The following is a 19,883-nucleotide window of genomic DNA, read 5'->3' on the forward strand; positions in this document are numbered from 1 at the left end:
GCACTCCCTCAGCACTGACCCTCCGACAGTGCGGCCCTCCCTCAGCACTGACCCTCCGACAGTGCGGCACTGACCCTCCGACAGTGCGGCACTGACCCTCCGACAGTGCGGCACTGACCCTCCGACAGTGCGGCACTGACCCTCCGACAGTGCGGCACTCCCTCAGCACTGACCCTCCGACAGTGCGGCCCTCCCTCAGCACTGACCCTCTGACAGTGCGGCACTGCCTCAGCACTGACCCTCCGACAGTGCCCACTCCCTCAGCACTGACCCTCCGACAGTGCCCACTCCCTCAGCACTGACCCTCCGACAGTGCGGCACTCCCTCAGCACTGACCCTCCGACAGTGCGACGCTCCCTCAGCACTGACCCTCCGACAGTGCGGCACTCCCTCGGCACTGACCCTCCGACAGTGCGGCACTCCCTCAGCACTGACCCTCCGACAGTGCGGCACTCCCTCAGCACTGACCCTCCGACAGTGCCCATTCCCTCAGCACTGACCCTCCGACAGTGCGGCACTCCCTCGGCACTGACCCTCCGACAGTGCGGCACTCCCTCAGCACTGACCCTCAGACAGTGCCCACTCCCTCAGCACTGACCCTCCGACAGTGTGGCACTCCCTCAGCACTGACCCTCCGACAGTGTGGCACTCCCTCAGCACTGACCCTCCGACAGTGCGGCACTCCCTCAGCACTGACCCTCAGACAGTGCCCACTCCCTCAGCACTGACCCTCCGACAGTGTGGCACTCCCTCAGCACTGACCCTCCGACAGTGCGGCACTCCCTCAGCACTGACCCTCCGACAGTGCCCACTCCCTCAGCACTGACCCTCCGACAGTGTGGCACTCCCTCAGCACTGACCCTCCGACAGTGTGGCACTCCCTCAGCACTGACCCTCCGACAGTGCGGCCCTCCCTCAGCACTGACCCTCCGACAGTGCGGCACTGACCCTCCGACAGTGCGGCACTCCCTCAGCACTGACCCTCCGACAGTGCCCACTCCCTCAGCACTGACCCTCCGACAGTGCGGCCCTCCCTCAGCACTGACCCTCCGACAGTGCGGCGCTCCCTCAGCACTGACCCTCCGACAGTGCACACTCCCTCAGCACTGACCCTCCGACAGTGCCCACTCCCTCAGCACTGACCCTCCGACAGTGCCCACTCCCTCAGCACTGACCCTCTGACAGTGCCCACTCCCTCAGCACTGACCCTCCGACAGTGCGGCACTGCCTCAGCACTGACCCTCCGACAGTGCCCACTCCCTCAGCACTGACCCTCCGACAGTGCCCACTCCCTCAGCACTGACCCTCCGACAGTGCCCACTCCCTCAGCACTGACCCTCCCTGTTGGTTTGGAGACCCTCTCTCTGACCTGGCAGCACGCCGCCCTGTTGGTTCTGATGGGGTAAGCCCCGCCCACTACGGGGCGCTTGGAATGATAGCCCCGCCCACCCAGATGACGTCGCTTTTACCCTTCCCGGATCCGTCCACCGTCACGTGACGAAGTGCTCAGATGATGAAGGATCCGCCCACCTGAGGTGGTCCCGGTCACATGACATGTCCGGCCGCCTGCGCGAGCGTTGCTGAGCCTCTGGATCCGCCTGAGGTAAACCTCTGCGGGCGATAGGGTCCCGAGGCCTGTCCGTGCTGCCGCCGCGGAGAGACACTGCTCGGGATGGAATTAAAGTGCGCGGTATGACTGAGCCCGCCGCGAGGTCTCAGCGTTTGCGGGGCATGGGGAGGGGGATACCTGCCCTGTAGCCCAGGGGCTAGGGGAGGGGATACCTGCCCTGTTGACCAGGGGCTAGGGGAGGGGGATACCTGCCCTGTTGACCAGGGGCTAGGGGAGGGGATACCTGCCCTGTAGCCCAGGGGCTAGGGGAGGGGATACCTGCCCTGTAGCCCAGGGGCTAGGGGAGGGGATACCTGCCCTGTTGACCAGGGGCTAGGGGAGGGGATTCCTGCCCTGTTGACCAGGGGCTAGGGGAGGGGATTCCTGCCCTGTTGACCAGGGGCTAGGGGAGGGGATTCCTGCCCTGTAGCCCAGGGGCTAGGGGAGGGGATACCTGCCCTGTTGACCAGGGGCTAGGGGAGGGGATTCCTGCCCTGTTGACCAGGGGCTAGGGGAGGGGATTCCTGCCCTGTAGCCCAGGGGCTAGGGGAGGGGATACCTGCCTTGTAGCCTGGGGCTAGGAGCGGGGATTCCTGCCCTGCTGCCCTGGGTCTTGGGGGGGACGGGATTCCTGCCCTACTTTCTGGAGGTGTCTGGGACTTCTGCCTTGCTTTAACTGTGTTTAGCAAAGGTCTATATTCAGCATCCATTGACTTGATGTTTCTCCTAAACTTCAGCCACCATCACATTCGCCATTCAAATCTTTCCATAGGCTTTAAGCCCTTCCTATCCATATACCCTACCAGATGCCAATTAAATGTTTAATTGTACCAGCCATCTCCACTACTTCCTCTGGCAGCTTGTTTCAGAATACTCCACCCTCTCTGTGAAAAGGTTGCCTCTTGGGTCCTTTTTTAAATCTTTTCCCTTTCACCTTAAACCTAGACTTCTAGTTTTGGATTCCCCTACCCTGGGAAAAATAACTTGGCTTGAAGGGACTTACTGCCCTGTTTTCCAGGTGCTGGAGGATAAGCTGATCCTGATCCCATGTAAACTGATCTGGCAACTGACTGGGCGTCATGGTGGGTGTACAGACTGGAGGCCATTCAATCTGCCCACCCCTGCTGGCTGGTCGTCCTCCCCTTTCACACTGCTATCTGAGACTTCCCCTGTTGTCCTCTGACTCTGAAACTTTTGGCTTCATTTGTTTCCAGTGTCACTGAGAGTGTACAGCCATGATAGAGGTTGTATCTTTTGGATGAGCCATATGACCACACATGCACGCAACGCCTTCTCAGTGAAAAATATTTGACAGAAGGAGAGTTTTCGCCAGTATCCTCCATATGCTAATCGAATCAGCATTGCTATATAAGGACTTACTGTAGTCATTGGAATGCTGTTTGTGGACTTTACCATCCAAAAGTTGTCTGCTGTGTTACAATATCTTTATTACGTAGCAAGCAGTTACAATCTGAACAGGAATGCCCTGTTTGAGGATGATGTAGAGTTGCTGGTGCTGGGCTAGGGTGGACAAAGTTAAAAATCTCACAGCACCAGGTCATGGTCCAACAGGTTTATTTGGAGGTACAGGCACACAATCTTTTATCTGAAACCCTCGAGACCAGCTGGCTTTCAGAATTCGAAATTTTTCTGATTTTGGAATAAGTGACGGTTTAATGGTGATAGTTTTTGAAAAAAATTTAAATAACAGCAGACACACCTGTGAGTACTATGGGCCCTGAGACAGAATTGACGCCTGCCAGTGCTGGGTCACACCACCTTGTCGGATTTGAGTGATGTGGGTAAAGTGGATGTGGAGTTTGCTTAATTGCAGGCCAAACAACCTTGTTAATGGAAATAAAAGCTTCTGATTTCGGGATTTCAGATAAAGGATTGTCTACCTGTACTAGCTTTCACAGCGCTGCTCCTTCAGGTAACTGTGTAGCAGGATCGTAATTCAGAATGTATAGCAAAAGATCAGTGTCATGCATGCAACTGATATGATATATTGAACAAAGTAGATTGCTGTTAAGTCTTTCATCTTTTAGAATGGGTTGCAGGTTTTGGTTCATTAATATGTAAATCCCAGAGCTGCTTTCAAATTACATTCTCGAAATAACTTAAGGTTTTATTTTTAAAAAGTGTCATCTCAGCTCAGACAGTGCATTAAAAGTATGAGGTTAGATTCTGTCTGTATCCCTGATTTGGAGATGCTGGTGTTGGACTGGGGTGTACAGAGTTAAAAATCGCACAATACCAGGTTATAGTCCAACAGGTTCATTTGGAAGTACTAGCTTTCGGAGTGCTGCTCCTTCATTGGAGGGTTGTAGAGTACTCCACAACCACTGATGAAGGAGCAGGGCTCCAAAAGCCAGTGTTTCCAAATAAACCTGTTGGACTATAACCTGGTGTTGTGTGATTTTTAACTATGTCTGTATCCCAATCTTGAGTCAGACTGGTTCTCTCAGGCTTTCAAAAGTGAGTTGGATAATTGGTGAATAAACGTCTGCTATTGTGGAGAACGGATAGGGAAATTGAATTAGCCAACTGCTTTTGCACGGATGTGGTCAGCCAAATGATCATCTGTGCTTTTTGAATCTGACCCTTTGTGATTCTGTAACTTATAACTACATTACAATGTAATGTAGCAAGACTTCAAAAGTACTTTAGGGGCTGTAAAACTCTGGGGAACATCCTAAAGTCATTAAAGTGCTATGCAATGAATTATTTTATTTATCAAATCAACTCTTAGCATCCTTTCAAGTAGCATGTTGCATACTCCAACAAATCTCCAAGTGAAATAAAGTATCCTTTCCCCCCCTCACCAATGATATTTAAATGTTGCTGACCCACTCAGCAGAGAAAACAGCCATTCTCTGTTTTTCTCTTCATCTTTACTGTCACGCCACCATAATGATGGACATTCCTCCAGCAAAGGAATTAAAAACAGCTTTCCTGCCAATCTCCACAGCTTTAGTTTTGGCTTTTAGGTTTTGTCTATTATGATAAATATTAAAGTCTTGGACTTTGGCAATTTCAAAGGATACTAAAGATCTAAAATTTGGAAATCAAAGGAAAACGCAGAAGCAGTAATGGACTGCAGAAAGACGGAGAACAATGAAATGAGTAGACAAGTGACAAATGAAATTTAACAAAGGGAAGGGTTACTTTCCATGGAGCATTGGAGGCTGAGGGGTAACTTCATAGAGCTTTATGAAACATTAGGGGCATGGATATGACGAATAACCAAGGTCTTTTCCTGTGGATGGGGGAGTCCAAACCGTGACTAATTTAGGATAGCTGGTTGATGTGGGCAAGTTGGACCGAAGGATCTGTTTCCATGCTGTACAGCTCTATGACTATGTAGAGTGGCAATATAAAACTAGCACAATTTCAGCAGCTGAAGGAACAGTGATGCTTTTAAGGGGTATGTACATTGAGGGGGAGAACACATCCATTCAAAGTACATTTCATGTTTGACCATACAAGTATAGGCAATTGGTATAACACACTAAACATTCAAAAAATCCCAGTCAGACCCCAGTTGCTGTATTATAGTATGCTAAGTATTGTACTTTAGCGAGGGTGCTAAGGTTTTGTAGAGGGGATTTATCTGAATGGAGCTGAGGATGTCATAGAGTTGTACAGTACGGAAACAGATATTTTGGTTCAACTCACCTTTACCGACCAGATATCCAACATTATTCTAGTCTCTAGTCCCGTTTACCAGCATTTGGCCCATATCCCTTGAAACCCTTCCTATTCATTGGTGTGGTTCTTTTCACCGAGCTGGGAATTTGTGTTGCAGATGTTTCGTCCCCTGTCTAGGTGACATCCTCAGTGCTTGGGAGCCTCCTGTGAAGTGCTTCTGTGATGTTTCCTCGGGCATTTATAGTGGTTTGAATCTGCCGCTTCCGGTTGTCAATTCCAGCTGTCGTTGCAGTGGTCGATATATTGGGTCCAGGTCGATGTGCTTATTGATTGAATCTGTGGATGAGTGCCATGCCTCTAGGAATTCCCTGGCTGTTCTCTGTTTGGCTTGTCCTATAATAGTAGTGTTGTCCCAGTCGAATTCATGTTGCTTGTCATCTGCGTGTGTGGCTACTAAGGATAGCTGGTCGTGTCGTTTTGTGGCTAGTTGGTGTTCGTGGATGCGGATCGTTAGCTGTCTTCCTGTTTGTCCTATGCAGTGTTTTGTGCAGTCCTTGCATGGAGTTTGTACACGACATTGGTTTTGCTCCTCCTGGGTTTCGGGTCCTTCATTCTGGTGAGTTGTTGTCTGAGAGGGCTGTTGGTTTGTGTGCTGTTATGAGTCTTAGTGGTCGCAGTAGTCTGGCTGTCAGTTCAGAAATGTTTTTGATGTATGGTAGTGTGGCTGGTCCTTTGGGTTGTGGCATAACAGCACATTAACCAACAGCCACTCTCAGACAACAACGCACCAGGATGAAGGACCCGATACCCAGCATGAGCAAAACCAATGTAGTGTACAAAATACCATGCAAGGACTGCACAAAACACTACATAGGACATTATGAGAAGGAGAAAGAGATTATTTTGCCAAGTGTGTTTGGGATTTACTATTTAAGAAATCAGTGGCTTTGTAGCATATATTTATTAAAATGTATGGATAGATTATAAGAGCAGGGAGGTCAAGTTGGAGCTGTATAGAACTTTTGTTAGGCTGCAACTGTAATGCAGTTCTGGTCACCACGTAGGAAGGATGTGATTATATTGGAGGGGGGTGCAAATGAGATTCACCAGGATGTTGCCTGGGATGGAGCATTTCAGCTATGAAGAGAGGTGGATAAACTTGGGTTGTTTTCTTTGGAACAGAGAAAGTTGAGGGGAGAGCATTATAGAGGTGTATAAGATTATAAGGGGCATAGACAGTGGATAAAAAGCAGCTGTTCACATTGATTGAGGGGTCAATAAAAGGGGAGCATAATTTTAAAGTGTAAGGCTGGATGTTCAGAGGAGATTTGAGAAAAAACATTTTCATCCAACGCACCTGTCTGGAATGCACTCTTGGGAGGACAGTTAAAGTGGGAAGCCTCAATCTTTTAAAAAAATACTTGGATTAGGCCTTTAAGCATCAAACTTTCAAGGCTATGGAGCGGAGGAGAAAGTGAGAACTGCAGATGCTGGAGAGTCAGTCAAAAAGTGTGGTGCTGGAAAAGCACAACAGGTGAGGCAGCACCCAAGGAGCAGGAGTTAACATTTCAAGAATGTGATGAAGGACTTATGCCCAAAACATCAACTCTCTTGCTCCTTGGGTGCTGCCTGACCTGCTCTGCTTTTCCAGCTCCACACCTTTTGATTCAAGGCTATGGACCTTAGTACAGGAGCATGTAGGTAGTAGTATATTCGTAGAAGTACAGGTATACTTCTAGATGGGTTGAATGGCTTCTTCTGTACAGTATGATTGTTCTAAAATATCCTGGGTTAGTGAATGCTCAGCAAATTCTTTAATGCTCTAGAATGTGATGGAGTTGGTCACTTTCAACTAGTTACTCATTATAGGTATTAGAAAACAGTATTAGAAATTTTTAATGCACAAAATTGCATTAATCCAGAAAATTGCATACTTGAAACTATCAGGCTGTATGTTCTGCCATCCAAATAGCTGTAGAGGTAGAAAGTGAATGGAGTGCAAAATGATGTAGTGAAAGCACCCCCCATCCTGTTGTATGGGTCCTAAGTAAAATGTGTTTAGAAAGCTTCAGCCTAGTTAGCAAGTGTGGTTGCAGAATCTGATATGATCCCTAATTTAGTATGTTTGCCCAGGTGGCTGATAGAAATAGAAAAATGTCATTGATAGAATGAGTTGTATTTATAAAACATCATTAAAGTATTTAGATGTTCCAAAATGAGAATTTTTGGCATTGAGCTCCTTGAGATATTGATTAAAGCAGCAGATATGAAGGGGAAGGAGAGAAAGGTTTAGGGAGGGAATCCCAGATTATCTGGGTAGCTGAAGGCACAGCTTCCAAGTAGGTTTAAAATTGGGGATTGAGGCCCCAGTCGAGGGATGTGACTGAGTGTTCCTGTGCTGGAAGGCTGACAGAATTGGTTGATTTTGAGGGATGAGCCCATGGAGGAATTTGAACTGTGAATGTGATGGTGGCTAAAGCATGTGGGAAGTTTAGATGCAGCATGAAACTATTGGATGCAGAACATATCCAACTCCTCAGAACTGATTTGCTGAACACAGTTAAAGACCACTGATTTTAAAAACCTTATGTTCCTTCACTCTGTTATAGCTCAATTTAATATGAAAGTTAACTATGCTATCCTTTTGTTTACTTTGCTAAGTATCAAAGGATAAAGTCACACATTTAGCGATGGTGTATTACTGTTTTATGTTTCAGAATTGAGTATTAACCATTTAAAGAAAGATGGCAGATGTAAGTAATATTTTCTTAATTGGTAAGAAGAAATGTGTAATTTGCTAGGCTGCCTACGTTGTAGCAAGTTTGAAGAGCATGTAGAAAATGTCTTCTACCATTAACTAAAGCTGACTAGTGCAATGCATATGATGCTACAGTAAGCCATGCTGCCATTCTTGTAAATTTCAACAAAACCTCATCTAAAAATGTAACAAACAGCCTCTGTAGATCCCACTAGCAAGACATTCCTTTAATTTTTGAATTATTAGGAAATAAATGGGCGGCACAGTGGTTAGCACTGCTGCCTCACAGCGCCAGAGACCCGGGTTCAATTCCCGCCTCAGGCGACTGACTGTGTGGAGTTTGCACATTCTCCCCGTGTCTGCGTGGGTTTCCTCCGGGTGCTCCGGTTTCCTCCCACACTCCAAAGATGTGCAGGTCAGGTGAATTGGCCATGCTAAATTGCCCGTAGTGTTAGGTAAGGGGTAGATGTAGGGGTAGGGGTATGGGTGGGTTGTGCTTCGGCGGGGCGGTGTGGACTTGTTGGGCCGAAGGGCCTGTTTCCACACTGTAAGTAATCTAATCTAAAATATAGGCAGAATGTTCTTCCATTGATCTATTTAAGCTTAGTTTGAGCAGAGGTTTCTGCATGTACATGAAACAACCAGCACCTGATAGCAGTGACACGAGGTTGAAATTTAATTACTGCACATTGAAAGTTCAAAGTGGGTGAGTCCTTCCTCTTATCCCCCTCTCAACTCTGAGCCTTTGAAAGGGGACGATGATATATCTATAAAGGATCCTGCTATGGAATACCTTGCATGAAGGTGAGAGTTAAATAATTGTAACTGGTTGAGACTCTGTTGAATTGTCTACGTGGGTTTCCTCCGGGTGCTCTGGTTTCCTCTCACAGTCCAAAGATGTGCAGGTCAGGTGAATTGGCCATGCTAAATTGCCCATAGTGTTAGGTGCTTAGTCAGAGGGAAATGGGTCTGGGTGGGTTACCCTTCAGAGGGTCAGTGTGGACTTGTTGTGCTAAAGAGCCTGTTTCCACACTGTAGGGAATCTAATCTAAATTGCCCATAGTGTTCAGGGATGTGTTGGTTAGGGGTAAATGTAGAGTAATGCGGAATGGGTTTGGGTGAGATACTCTTTGGAGTTTTGGTATGGATATGTGGGGCTGTTTCCATGTTGTAGTGATTCTATGAATTTCAGTTCTGAATTCAAGTTGAAAACATGCAGTATAATTTACATTTTTACTGTGTTCTTCTAAACAGATGTCTTTCTTTTTCTACAGGACTTGAAGAGATACCTTTACAAGCAGTTGCCTAGGTAAAATTGTAAAATAATCCTTCCTTCTGTGTTTTGATTTCTGACTTTTCTTTAGATAAGTTTATACTGACTGGTACCTTCAATACATCTGAAATAAGCTGTAACACCTCTGCTATTACACTTATATATTTCTTAATGTTGTATTTTCACTTTTCCCTTTATTTTCTAATCTCATCTTTCCTGAAATTCTGTAATAATGTTTCAGATTGACTAACAAATATCTTTGTGGTGTTAGTTGTCTCTAAGCATTTGTCTTTTTAGCAGCATTTGGCAATTTCCTCACCGTCCCCCACTTCAGCCTGTAATATGCTAGAAATTATGTTTCATCTGCAAGTGCCAACTGGTTACTAATACTGTTGGAAAGCCAGCCTAGACATATCTCTAAACCAAAGATAATGATTAAAGTGTAGTGAATGATATTCAGGACTGTGTGTATAATGTTAAACAAAGGCAATGGGGCATTGTGTGGCAGCTGCTGAGTTTGGCCTCAAACCTAGGCCATGATTAGCTCTGTAGCTCTGTCCTATTTTACTTATAATAATCTTGCTTTATAAGCTCAGCTAAGAGACTATTCCACCACTACCTTGGTGACCTTAATTCTTGGTTTTACAGCTAGCGTATATCAATTCAGAATCTTAGAGGGTTGGTCTCATAACAGAAGCAGCACTTAGAAATGCAAGCAAGTGAAGATATAGTTGAGAGTTAGATAGATTTTCCTTTAGATTCGAATTAGCCAAGGTTCTTTTGTGTGGCAACAATCAATGCATCAATGAAGATCTGAGCTGATCAGTTAACATTCTACAGCTGTTATCTGGTTCAATAAATTGTTCAAACTTTCTTTCACTTTTTTTGTTGCGTTCCTAAAGGAAGGATACCTGGTGACGTTTATCCAAAATGTGGTCACCATAAATGGTGATAAGTGCCTTTATATAGTTAGGTCAGTTTGATGAATAAATAACATTGATTAGAGCGCATGGGCTGTTTAATTTTGTTGGCATAAACAAACAAACATTTGGAAGATATGGAATCAGAATGGTATTAAAAGTGACACTGCTTTAGTGCAGACAAACTTTGAACAATGTAATCTCATTTAAATGTGGCAACATTGAATTGCTCTGTAGCTATTGCAGTAGGGAGTATAAGTATTGTTTCCTTACTCGCTGTACTGTTACAGTTTCGATTTAACTTGGGGTCTCCTATTGAATATAGTTTTGAGATAATGGCTGTGAATATTTAAACCATTAAAAAGAAATGGAAATAGATTGATTGTAATGACATTGACATGAATACTGTAGTTAATTCTGCATAGTCATTTTAGATATAAAATCGTACTTAGTAGACAGGGTGTAAAAATGTTTTATGCACATGCAATGCATGATAAAGAAAATATATGACACTTTACAAGGGGTGAGTAGTGAAAAAATCTGTGCAATAATTGTGTTTTTCAGAGTCATAACGTCTTACAGCCCAGAAACTGACCCTTTTGATCCAACTCATCCATTCTGATCAAGTTTCCCAAACGAAACTAATCCCATTTGCCCCATATCCCTCATTTCGTCCAAGACAGCAGTGGAGTAGGGCACTTCAGATGGAGCTCATTCGCTTCATCCATTTTTTTTTTCTTTTTTTCTCTTTTTTTTGTCTCTGTTTTTTTCCCCTCTCTTCTCCTCCCAGCCCACAGACATGGCATGGTGGCCTCAGCATGGACTTTTAGTCTCGAGGTAATTCCTTGAAGTGCAGTCCAATGTGGCTAAGCACATAAAGGGCTTGGACTTTCAGCTTTATTTCTTTATTTTTTACTTAAAACTAAGGAGGTCTGTATTGTGTAACTTTTAACCTTATTTTGTATGTTTTACACTATATTATGATTACTGCAATGTTTAACTTTTAACTTTGTTTCCACCTTCTTATTAAGATTCTGTACCGAGGTACTTGTGCCTCAGGTGCTGACTGTGTGGCAACATTATACACTTTCCACTGTCCTCATGTACATCTCCAAATATCTTTTAAATGCTGTAACTGCACCTGTACCTACCACTTCCTCTGGCAATTCGTTCCACATACAAACCACCCTCTGTGTGAAAAGGTTTCCCCTTAGGTCCCTTTTTAAATCTTTCTCCTCTCACCTTAAAACTATGCCCTCTAGTTTTGGACTCCCCCACCCTACAGAAAAGATCTTTGCTGTTCACCTTATCTGTACCCCTTGTGATTTTATACACCTCTATAAAGCCTCCACTCAACCTCCTATGGTCCAGGGAAAAGAATCCAAGCCTATCCAACCACCCCTTATAACTCAAACCTTCCATTCCTGGTAACATCCTGTTAAATCATTTCTAAGCCACCTTCAGTTTAATAATATCCTTCCTATAGCAGGGTGACCAGAACTGTACAGAGTACTCCTAAAGTGGCCTCATCAAAGTCCTGTACAACTGCAAAGTGACATCCCAAATCCTATATTCAGTGGTCTGAACAATGAAAGCAAGCATGCCAAAGACCACCTTTACCACCCTGTCTACCTTGAAGCAACTTTCAAGAAACTGTTGGTTTCCAGGATATTGTGGGTGTTGCTGAATTTTCAAACAGCTTCAGGAACCCAAGGAAATGATAAAATATAAAAAATTCTTGTTTGTTAATACTCAACGTTGTGAAATTGGATTCTCATTACTATGGGCATTTTTATTGCAATCTTTCAAAAAATAAAGTTTGTGCAATTAGAATTCCAATACCAGTATAGAGGTGCAACATGAATAATCTTGCATAATTGTGTTGCAGTGTTGAGGGCCTTCATGCCATTGTGGTATCTGACAGAGATGGAGTGCCTGTGATTAAAGGTAAGTTCTAGCTGCTCAGTTAACCTGTTGTTACAGGCAATTATTAGTAATTGCATTATGCTCCTTACCTTTACACTCCTAATTTGGAATGGTTCCTCATTTGGAAGAGCCAATACAATTCCCAAGCAAATTTCATAATCTCATTCCATTCACTTTAAAACACACTAGATATGGCTTTTAACTTTGACATCAAGGACAAAGCTATTGATATAAATGCATTTATATGGTGTCTCACATTTCCTCAGGGCTAAATAACTACTTTAGAAGTAGTCATTTTATGAGAGGTATGTAAGAGTGCACAGCGACATAACTTGTATTGTTTGAGAGAGACCTGTTGGACAGGAGGCAGAAGAATCATAGAGTAACCTGCACATCTTTGGACTATGGGAGGAAATCTGAGCATCCGGAGGAAATCCACTCAGACACAGGGAAAATGTGCAATCTCCACACAGTTGTCTGAGGCTGGAATTGAATCTGGATCCTTGATGCTGAGCCAAGTCAACAAAATAGGTGGTAACTATTTGCTGGCTCATTTCTCTCAGCAATACTCTGACCATTCACTGTTTAAACTGAGCAGTTTAAAATCTAAGCAACATATGGCAGTTAACTGCTAATGATCAGTAACTGCTGCATTCTCCCTTGCAGTGTCTTTACCAGAGTCCCCTTGCCAAACAGTCACCATTCTGCTCCTTGTACAATATGTTCTTAGTTTCTCCTTTATTGGAACTCTTGCAAATTGTCCTGAAGAGTTCAAGGCAAAAAGCTTGATGAAATGTTTCTTTTTCACCAGCACAAGTTTTGTGTCACCAAACAATTATTGATCCTATTTGCTTTGGCGAGTGAAGAAATTGTCACATGGTTAGGAGCTAGAATGTTGATGAACTGTCTGAGAATGTATTGGAGACAGAATTAATTGAACCTTCACAAGAGAACCAAATAATTAGCTGAAGGTAGGTTTTGTAGAGCGAGGGAGATAAGGCAGAGGAATGTGACTCGGTGATTTGCACACAGCAAGCACAGACACAATAGACCAAATGGCTGCTGCGTATGCTGTTACCAGTCTGTGATACAGTGAAGTCCTGTTTTTGAAGCTTAGTAATTTCTTGGGTTTCCCCACGCGATCAAAATGTCATTAGTACGTGAATAGCAATGAGATTTCCTCACTTTGATGGAATGATTTGTTGATGTATTTTGTTAATTTGTTTTTCTTCAGTAACTTGCTGAATTTGTCTGTAGAGCAATAAATGTTCATTGTTCCTGTGGGTTATCTTCCTTCAGTTGCTAATGATAATGCACCCGAGCATGCACTGAGACCGGGATTCCTCTCCACCTTTGCTCTTGCAACAGATCAAGGAAGTAAGCTGGGACTTTCAAAGAATAAGAGCATTATTTGTTATTACAATACTTACCAGGTGATTTTTCTTTGTCAAATCTTCTGTTAATAAATTGATTACTCAAATAGATGGTATGTGCCCCCTCTCTCACCCTTCTGTGTATTTTTCTTTGAATGTAAATTCAATTGACATTTTTTTAGACAATAATTCCAAAGTTTTATGAATGAATGTGTGTGTTAATGCATGTTAAGTTTGGGTGCATTTTAAAAAATATGTACAGGTAGAGTTGTTACTGTTCAGAGAAATTCCAATTTATACAGCAGCTTTATGGATTTCTAGATCAGAAAGTTTCGTACAATGCAAATGGATTATAATATGTTTCCATCTTTCTTGCATCATCAGCCTGTCCCTCCATTTGCTGATAACCTGTGCATTTAAATATGGTTTTGTTTCCTTGGAGCGTCAGGAATATGTATTTCCATTTTAAATTGTTTCATTTATCAGAATTGTACCAATCTTGTATGTGCAGTCAAATGTGCTAATGGCTGCCATCTAGTGGAACAGCACCCGTACAGTGCAATTTTATACTGTGACTTGCGGTGGGATCCACACTCTGATTCTGTCCGCAACTCAAATCAAATTGTCAGGTACTTTACCGACAACTAACAGGGAGGCAAATTGTTGACCAAAAGAGGAAGAAAGGTTTGCATCATTTTGGTTACTACACCATGTTTTAATGAGTTTCATGCTTTGCTTTAACATTTAGCCGTGTCTCAAAAGCTAATGGACTGATTTCAACAAAACCTGTTACACAGGTATGGCCCAAAGAGAACTTTTAAAGCACAAATGCAAATCCAATTCTTGGAAATATTTGAAAGGGATTTATGCATTAATATTGGAAGATGTGACAAATTGACTTCCATTTTTAAAATATTGCTGATTGTCTCAACTGCTGTGGTAGCATTTGTCACATTTGTTAAAATGTGAATAGAATATTCAGAGCAGGTTATTGGACGTGGATTAGCATGGAGCATAGTCAGTGAAATGAAAACATTTAAAATATCTTCTATCATCTTTTACTTTAAGATAACCTAGTTAGGGAAAAAACCTCAAGAGCTACCCAATTATTGTAACATTCAGTTCTGCAGCATGTTGAAGATATACACTGTACTGAATACCTTGTTTACTTATTGATCCTGTATACTAAGCTCCAGGTTTTAATTGCAGAAAAAGACATCAGCAGAATGATTAATTCATTCCTGTGATCTGTTTCTCCGAGCTAAAATTGGGGCCACAATCATAGCATAAGTGATAGGCAGTTTAACACCAAGATGAGACCATAAGAAACAGGAGCAGAAACTAGACCATTCAGCCCATTGCGTCTGCTCCACCATTCAATCATGGCTGATAATTTGTTCAACTGCATTCTCCTGCTTTCTCCCTGTAACCCTTGATCCCCTAGAACCTATCTATCTGCATCTTAAATATACTCAATGCCTTGGCCTCCACAGCCTTCTGTGGCATTGAATTCCATAGATTCCCCACTCTCTGGCTGAAGAAGTTTCACCTTATCTCCATTCTAAAAGGTCTTCCCTTTACTCTGAGGCTGTGCACTTGGGTCCATTGTCTCTCCTACCAATGGAAACACCTTCCCAACTTCTATGTGTCCAGGCCATTAAGTATTCTGTATGTTTCAATTAGATCCCCCCTTGTCCTCCTAAACTCCATATACATCCAGAGTCCTTAAATGCTCCTGAGGAAAGATTACTTCATTTAATTCTGTATTTGGAATTCTGTATGCCAGAGAGCTGTGGAAACTCAATCATTGGCCATGTTTACTACAGAAATCAGTACATTTTCTGGGGAATAATGCAGGCCGTGCAGGAAAGTGGAATTGAGGTAGTGATCAACCATAATCTAATTGAATGACTAAACAGGCTCAATAAACTGAATAATCTAATCCTGTTCCTAAACTCTTCATTGTCCTGGTCTAAATTTGTGCTTTTGCTAATTTCTTTTTCTTCTTGTCCTTTTTTGTTCTCCAGGTTGTGCAGTTTAATCGGTTGCCCTTAGTCGTTAGCTTCATAGCCAACAGCAATGCTAACACAGGTACTTCATTTTTGTACATTAACCATGTCAAAATAGATACCACTGTGCTAATGCCAAAGCCAGTTACAAAATATTTTCATATCACATTAAGCCATGTCCAGTACAAGTATTGTTTTAGTCCTCCAGACATGGAATGCTACCCTGCACAAGACAGGTTTGTGATCTCACAGGTTGTTGAATTGAATCCAATAGTGGTTGCTTCGGTTGATAAAAGCAATACTTGCTGTGTACACTTTCCTAATGAAACAACTATTTTAATGGGATTCAACCCCATGACCTTCCACCTGAACTAACTATGCTACTTACTGAACCAAAGCAATTTTTTTATTTCCTCTTTATCCTCTCTAAGGAGAAATGTTTTTGGGATGGTTTTACTGACATCACTGGTAGAATATCTCATTTGGTTGAAGTGATTGAAATTGTTGGAAGCGTTGACACTGTTGTAAAAGGAAGACTGTTTTGGGGGAGATTATGTTAGCTTAGTGTATGAATGAAATTGTCATCCTGAAATTCCACGTGTGTAGTCTGTCATCTTGTCAATTTAAAGAATATATGAAATTATGCAAATTATAATTTGAGGAAGACCATAATCTGAAAAGAAAACATTAAAATTGGCATTCAGACTGGTTATTTTGGACTTCCTCTTCTGTGGCCTGCTTCACAGAAATGTTGTTCGTCGTTACGTTCTGTACTACTTTTGTTAAATTTGAGGTTGATGGTATGTACAACAATGGGAGGGTTATGTTGGCAGAATCCTTAGAAAAGGAGAAAAAAATGTTCAGACATTGATAGGTAAATAATGTTATGAATGCCTTTATTGCAGATTATATAAATCTTCTTAATTATTCAATATGTAGAGTTTTAAATTCAGTATAAGGTGGAGGTTAGAGATTGTTAACTTTAAGTTGATTTATTATGCATACATGGATTTAGAAAAATGCTCGAAGCTTTCATCCAGGTTGGGAGGCTTCTAGAAGCACTAAGGCCTTGCGATTACAATGGATATAACTTGCTTAAAGGTGAAACTTTTCTGGACAGCAACTTGGTCCATTTACCTGACCTGCACACCATTGGACTGTGGGAGGAAGCCCACGCAGACACTGGGGGAATGTGCAAACTCCATACCAACAGTTGCCCGAGGCGGGAATTGAACCAGCGTCCCTGGCACTGTGAGGCAGCAGTGCTAACCACTGAGGCATAGTGCTGCCCCATACAATGTTGTTCGTTTTTGACCTGCAGTACACTTCTGTTTAATGTCCAGGGTTGATCAGTAATCCTTTTTCAACCTTCCTTCTCTACCATTGGAGCTCCTTTTGTGTGATGTCACTGACCTTTGAACTTGAAAACCCATTTCCTTGTAACTACTTTATCTCATTGCCTTAACTTGACGTTTTCCAAGATTTTTAACATGGCTTGGATTTTGTGCCATTGAGAGTTAAACTCAGCCTTTCACCATCATTGCTTTCTGAAACTCAGTAACTTTACCAGTCCAAGTGTACATAGGTGAATGTAAAAATCTAGAAGTTATTGTCAGTAATGACCCACTCTTCCACAGTACAGTTTTGAAATTGTGCAAGCTGTAAATCTTTCAAATTACTGAGCACAGTCCCATGAGGACCACCTCCTTCACAGCTATTGCTAAAAGGTGTAACTACTAGTAATGGTCTAAAAAAAATGTATTTTGGATTAAATATTCTATTATGAGGATTTTAATGTATGATGATTTTGTTTATAATGTGTATATTCCAATCATTTATTTCACTGTAAAATGTCTAAAACATGAAGGATTATCAATGCATCGGTTTCTGGAGGGTTCTGGGTGGCATCCTCTTCAGCGAGTTAGTGTGGACCTAATGGGTTGAATGGCCTGCTTCCACACAGGGATCCCATAATGACTGAATCCCTGTGTATTTTTGCACTGCAAATTTATTAAATTTTGCAAGAAAGAGTTTGAATCTATTAAGTGAAGAATGCACAGCTGATGATTTTTTTAAAAAAGGGTCAGTTTTTAAAAAATTAACATTGTGGTAAATGGGAAGAAAATAAATAACGAAGTGACTATTAATCTTTATGAAGCTCTGTAAGAGAGTCACTGTAGAAAGGTTGTTCAGTAGTTAAGATGGAGCAGCAACAAAACTCCTGAGGAATGCAAAACACACAGGCACAAAAATAGGAATGTGAAAATTGTTAGAATGAAGGAACTAACCGTGGGTGGCACGGTGGCACAGTGGTTAGCACTGCTGCCTCACAGCGCCAGAGACCCGGGTTCAATTCCCGCCTCAGGCGACTGACTGTGTGGAGTTTGCACGTTCTCCCCGTGTCTGCGTGGGTTTCCTCCGGGTGCTCCGGTTTCCTCCCACAGTCCAAAGATGTGCAGGTTAGGTGAATTGGCCATGCTAAATTGTAAGTAATCTAATCTAAACTTCAGGAAGACATGTAGGTTTGTAGCATAGCTACATAGTCACCAGTGAAATTTAAATCCGATAAATGTGAGAAAATTCATTTTCAGAAGAAAATTAGAAAGTGCATAAGATTAAACAAACTTTGAAGGTTTCGGTTCAGAGACTTAATTCTTTAAAAGTGAGGGGAGTGGATATGTTAGCTTTCTAGAAAGTAAAGCGGCACACAGACTCTTACCTTTTAAACTGAGATCCAGAATACATAAAACCAAAAAACAATGCTACAGTTAGAATAGTGCCCTTACTTTGGGAATAAGTCAGAGTCCAAGAGGATGTGAAGAGATTTATTATTTGATACCAGAGATGGGAGCCTTTTTTTTTTAAATGAAAAGGCATTTGGGGAAGCTGGGGCAGTTTGAGACCTGAAAGAAACATTCTAAATTAAGATTTACGAGGATGTTGCCTGGTATGGAAGGTGCTAGCTATGAAGAGAGGTTGAGTAGATTAGGTTTATTTTCACCAGAAAAAAGGAGATTGAGGGGGAACCTGATTGAGGTTTACAAAATCATGAAGGGTATGGACAGGGTGGATAGAGGTAATGCTTTCAAGGTGAGAGGTGGAAAGATTAAGGGGGATACATGCAGCAAGTACTTTACACAGGGTGGTGGGCATCTGGAATGCATTGCCAGCAGAGGTGGTAGAGGCAGGCATGGTAAACTCATTTAAAATGCATCTGGACAGATGCATGAGTAGGTGGGGAGCAGAGGGATACAGATGCTTAGGATTTGACCGACAGGTTTAGACAGTACATTTGGATCAGCTCAGACTTGGAGGGCCTTGAATAAATCTTAAAGAACAAAGAAGAAATAAAATTTTCTTTCTTCTTTGTTCTTTAAGATCTATTCAAATTCAAAAGACAGCTTCTATTGGTTGGTAGCTAGAGTGCATTAAATTGATTAACGAGTAAACAGGAGGGAAGAATGCAAACATGTATTTATTTGTGGAGCGAGGGCATTAAAATGCCCTGTCTGGAACTGGAGCAGTAGTGGAATCTGTACTAGATTTTAAAAGCAACTGAATGAATAGCATCTGAACAAAGGTTGCGGGAAAGGGCAAGGTGGCAATAGATGAGTGAGTGTATAGCTCTGAGCCCTTGCATTGGTGAGCATGAGGACCAATTCCTGATGGCTCTTTTGTAGTATTTCTGCATTTTACTGGTTTTCTAACTTCCGCTTTCTGTCCTGAAAGGATTGATTGTCAGTTTGGAGAAAGAGCTCGCACCATTGTTTGAAGAGTTGCGTCAGGCTGTGGAAGTTTCATGAAGAGCCAAAGCCAGCAAATAGAACATCTCCAAGATTGTGAACTTATTGGCACAGCATGCAGTTTTCAGGATTTCAAGCGATGCTCTTAAAAGCACTTCAAGTTTAAAACTTCCTAAAATGAGAATTGGAACATAGATGACTAAGTTTTGATTGACAGTATTTACTGCATACAGCTGTTGCTGTCCTTGATACCTTACTGCCACCATATGTGGTGTTTATGCAAAAATAGTATTTGTGGTATCCTGAATTCATGGGCTCTAATTGATTTATTTTCAAGGCAGAGGGAAGAGGAAAATACTATAACTGGCTTTAAATTAATTTCTTTGTCTGGTTTTAATGCCCAAGCTGAGCATCTTGTTACGAAAGTGGTGCACAGCTGCAAAACCTGTTGGTGTGTCAATTCACTCTTGCTTGTAAATGAAGAACCGAGAAGTGATTATCATTCACTGAGCGCAATATGATTTGGAATAAAATTTGAGTATTTAAAGCTGTCAATGTCCACAACTTTATTTCTTAATAATTTACTACAAAGTACCATACATTTTTTAAAAAGTGTAATGT

The 19,883-nt window shown here is 42.5% G+C and overlaps 1 protein-coding gene across 6 annotated transcripts; it reads left to right on the top strand.

Annotated features, from left to right (window-relative positions):
* The first annotated feature begins 1,492 nt into the window (after positions 1-1,492).
* lamtor3 (late endosomal/lysosomal adaptor, MAPK and MTOR activator 3) lies at positions 1,493-19,817 on the top strand. 6 transcript variants are annotated; one of them, XM_072583807.1, is made up of 9 exons: positions 1,540-1,603; positions 2,628-2,691; positions 7,978-8,013; positions 9,293-9,327; positions 10,776-11,048; positions 12,100-12,158; positions 13,437-13,570; positions 15,538-15,601; positions 19,249-19,817. In XM_072583807.1, exons 5-9 carry the CDS (start codon positions 11,011-11,013, stop codon positions 19,320-19,322), a joined length of 369 nt encoding a protein of 122 aa, XP_072439908.1. In that variant the 5' UTR covers positions 1,540-1,603; positions 2,628-2,691; positions 7,978-8,013; positions 9,293-9,327; positions 10,776-11,010; the 3' UTR covers positions 19,323-19,817. The 6 variants fall into 6 exon arrangements, with proteins under 6 accessions (XP_072439903.1, XP_072439907.1, XP_072439906.1 ...); XM_072583806.1 differs by lacking the exon at positions 2,628-2,691 and having other exon boundaries at positions 1,496-1,603; XM_072583805.1 differs by lacking the exon at positions 2,628-2,691 and having other exon boundaries at positions 1,529-1,690.
* The last annotated feature ends 66 nt before the right edge of the window (positions 19,818-19,883 follow it).

Source organism: Chiloscyllium punctatum, chromosome 14 (genome assembly GCF_047496795.1).
Source record: "Chiloscyllium punctatum isolate Juve2018m chromosome 14, sChiPun1.3, whole genome shotgun sequence".
Lineage (NCBI taxonomy): Eukaryota > Metazoa > Chordata > Chondrichthyes > Orectolobiformes > Hemiscylliidae > Chiloscyllium > Chiloscyllium punctatum.

What these genes read in the sequence shown, in the direction of transcription:
- lamtor3 (XM_072583802.1), top strand. An exon ending in TGGAGTGCCTGTGATTAAAG is followed by an intron (nt 12,159 to 13,436) that starts GTAAGTTCTAGC and finishes ATCTTCCTTCAG; the next exon opens with TTGCTAATGATAATGCACCC. An exon ending in GTTATTACAATACTTACCAG is followed by an intron (nt 13,571 to 15,537) that starts GTGATTTTTCTT and finishes TTTGTTCTCCAG; the next exon opens with GTTGTGCAGTTTAATCGGTT.